General features: G+C 53.0%; 1 protein-coding gene across 1 annotated transcript; it reads left to right on the forward strand.

The window, feature by feature from the left end:
- Positions 1 to 888: 888 nt before the first annotated feature.
- LOC119365610 (FCS-Like Zinc finger 2-like) lies at positions 889 to 1,707 on the forward strand. The gene has a single exon (XM_037631254.1). The coding sequence runs from the start codon at positions 995 to 997 to the stop codon at positions 1,283 to 1,285; it is 291 nt and encodes a 96-aa protein (XP_037487151.1). The 5' UTR covers positions 889 to 994; the 3' UTR covers positions 1,286 to 1,707.
- Positions 1,708 to 2,328: the final 621 nt, after the last annotated feature.

The following is a 2,328-nucleotide window of genomic DNA, read 5'->3' on the forward strand; positions in this document are numbered from 1 at the left end:
CTCCTCGGTTAAACAACGGATCCTTCTCCCCAAAGTTTTCAGCGTACGTACAAGGAGTGGATCTCAAGTGCTGTGTGTGACAAGGTGGTTCGTTTGATTGAGCAGACAAGAACTTTACGCCTGACAAGCTCCCAGTGTTGTGTTGTCTCGGCGAGCATGCACCTGCACAACCCCAAAGATTCCCGGATGGAGCACCCGACTAATGGAAAAGAAGTGGCATCGAACTCTTTTTCTGACTTTCTTTTCGTTTTATTTCTTTTCTGAAAAGGACACGAATCATAATAGTACTACCGGGTGCGTGTGCATTTGCTGTCGCTTGTCATTAGCGTGGCTAAACCATGTGCGGTGTGTCCGTGCCTCTCCCTTGTGCTTGTTGGTTGTGGTGCTGGAACCCTAATTATCGACACTAGGACGTTCACCTTACTTTAATCCAAAGCTAGAGTAGATTGACGCCCTCGTTCCCGACAAGTGGCACAGCGGTACATGGAGGCTTCACGCTTGTGTGCGGTAATTATTGACGCCAATGCTTGCACTTATCCACAGCGTTTTTCTGCAGGGAAAAGCGGAGCGATTGCTCGTAGTATTTCCTGTCCTAATCGATCGCCCGCTTTTCTCTAGGTCGACATGGACACTCTACAGAGACGCCTCGAGCCCTCTCCGTTTGTCGGGACCAGCCCGTCCACGTCACGCGTAACTCCGCCCTTGTCGTTCTCGTCGCCGTGGCCCACGTTAGCCATAGAGCCAACCACCGCAGTACACCCAAGCATGCTGGAATTTTTAAGTCGAACCATGGTTAGACAGTCCCATACCGCGCACCGGACCATGGTTTCCCGGCACCAATAATGGCCTTCCCGTGCTCCGCTCCCCCATATATATAGCCGCCCTCCCGCGTCGCACCGCTGCACCAAACTCACCCACCTTCTACCACATCTGAAGCTCAAGCGCGAGCTTGCTAGAAGAAGCATCTCTCCCCAGCCAGCCATATAGCAATACCATGGCGGCATCGGTGGCCTGCGCCTTCTTCTTCGACGCCGAGCCGGTGGGCGAGCCCGGCATGCCGGCGCTGGACGCGTGCGCGCTCTGCGCCAAGCCGCTGGCGCGCGACAACGACGTCTTCATGTACAGAGGAGACACGCCCTACTGCAGCGAGGAGTGCCGCCACGAGCAGATGCACCTCGACGCCGTCTGCGCCAGGCAGGCATCCCGGCGGCAGCAGCGGTTCACGGCGGAGGCGGAGTGCCACCGTGGGCAGCGGCAGTCCAGGAAGGTGTCCATCGCGAGCTAGCCGGCCGGCCGCGGAAAGTATTGTTTGGATCCACAAGATCTGAATTCTGAAGAAAACAGCAGCTGTATTATGAATGTCTCTATCCCTCCGGCCGGTGCTCTTGCTGAACCGGAGGAGGCATCAGATGCACCTTGGCGCTGCCTACGGAAGGCCGGGCAGGGCGGCATCAGGCGGCACGAAGCATATGTGCCTGTAGATTTCCCTCACGTTTCCATGGCAAGCTAATTAAGCTGCCCGGATGGGATGAAATTGTACTTGTTCTCGGTCGGTGTGTGCTGTGCAGATGAATTATTTGATTAGAAATGAAAACAAAAAAGTAAACACCATGGATCTGAAGAGAGCAACCAGACATGATTCACAATTTGTTTATCTTCAATTTGAACACTATGGATCTGAAGAGAGCAACCAGACATGATTCACAATTTGTTTATCTTAAATTTGGGTCGCATGTCAGCCCACTCTCTTATCATCTCATTCCCCTAAATGATTGGATCCTGTTTGGTTTTGTCATTTTGCGTGCACACTGTGCTATAGAGCACTGTCACCTTAAACAGTTAATGGCAATCAGTAAGGTCTAACTCCAACCGGCCAACCCAAACAGATACATGATTTGTCGGATTTTCATCCCTTTGGATCCGAATATTGCGACGGTGGCGGAGGCGATGGAGAGCGGTCCACGCACGGGGATGCCGACGAGGGCAACGATGTAGGAGGACAACGACGTGCAAAGGTGTTGGAGAGGATGCCGCGTGACGGTCACAACGGCGGAGAGGCCAAGGAACACCTTGGCGACGGCGGCAAGAGCGGTGTGGCCGGCGGTTGGGACGCGAAAGGAGAAAGAGGATGAATTAAAATTGAAAAACCGCCAAATGGACTATGTGTGTTGTCGAAGTGGCGGGTGCTGCCCGCTGCAATGTTTAGCTGTGGCAAGCGACACTGAGGGTCCGCCACTTGTGTTTCTGCTTTTCTGGTTCCAAATAACATCAAAACCAGGACGAAGTAGATTGAATCTTTTACTAGGTTTAAAGTACACACCATTGCAA

Source organism: Triticum dicoccoides, chromosome 2B (assembly GCF_002162155.2).
Source record: "Triticum dicoccoides isolate Atlit2015 ecotype Zavitan chromosome 2B, WEW_v2.0, whole genome shotgun sequence".
Taxonomy (NCBI): domain Eukaryota; kingdom Viridiplantae; phylum Streptophyta; class Magnoliopsida; order Poales; family Poaceae; genus Triticum; species Triticum dicoccoides.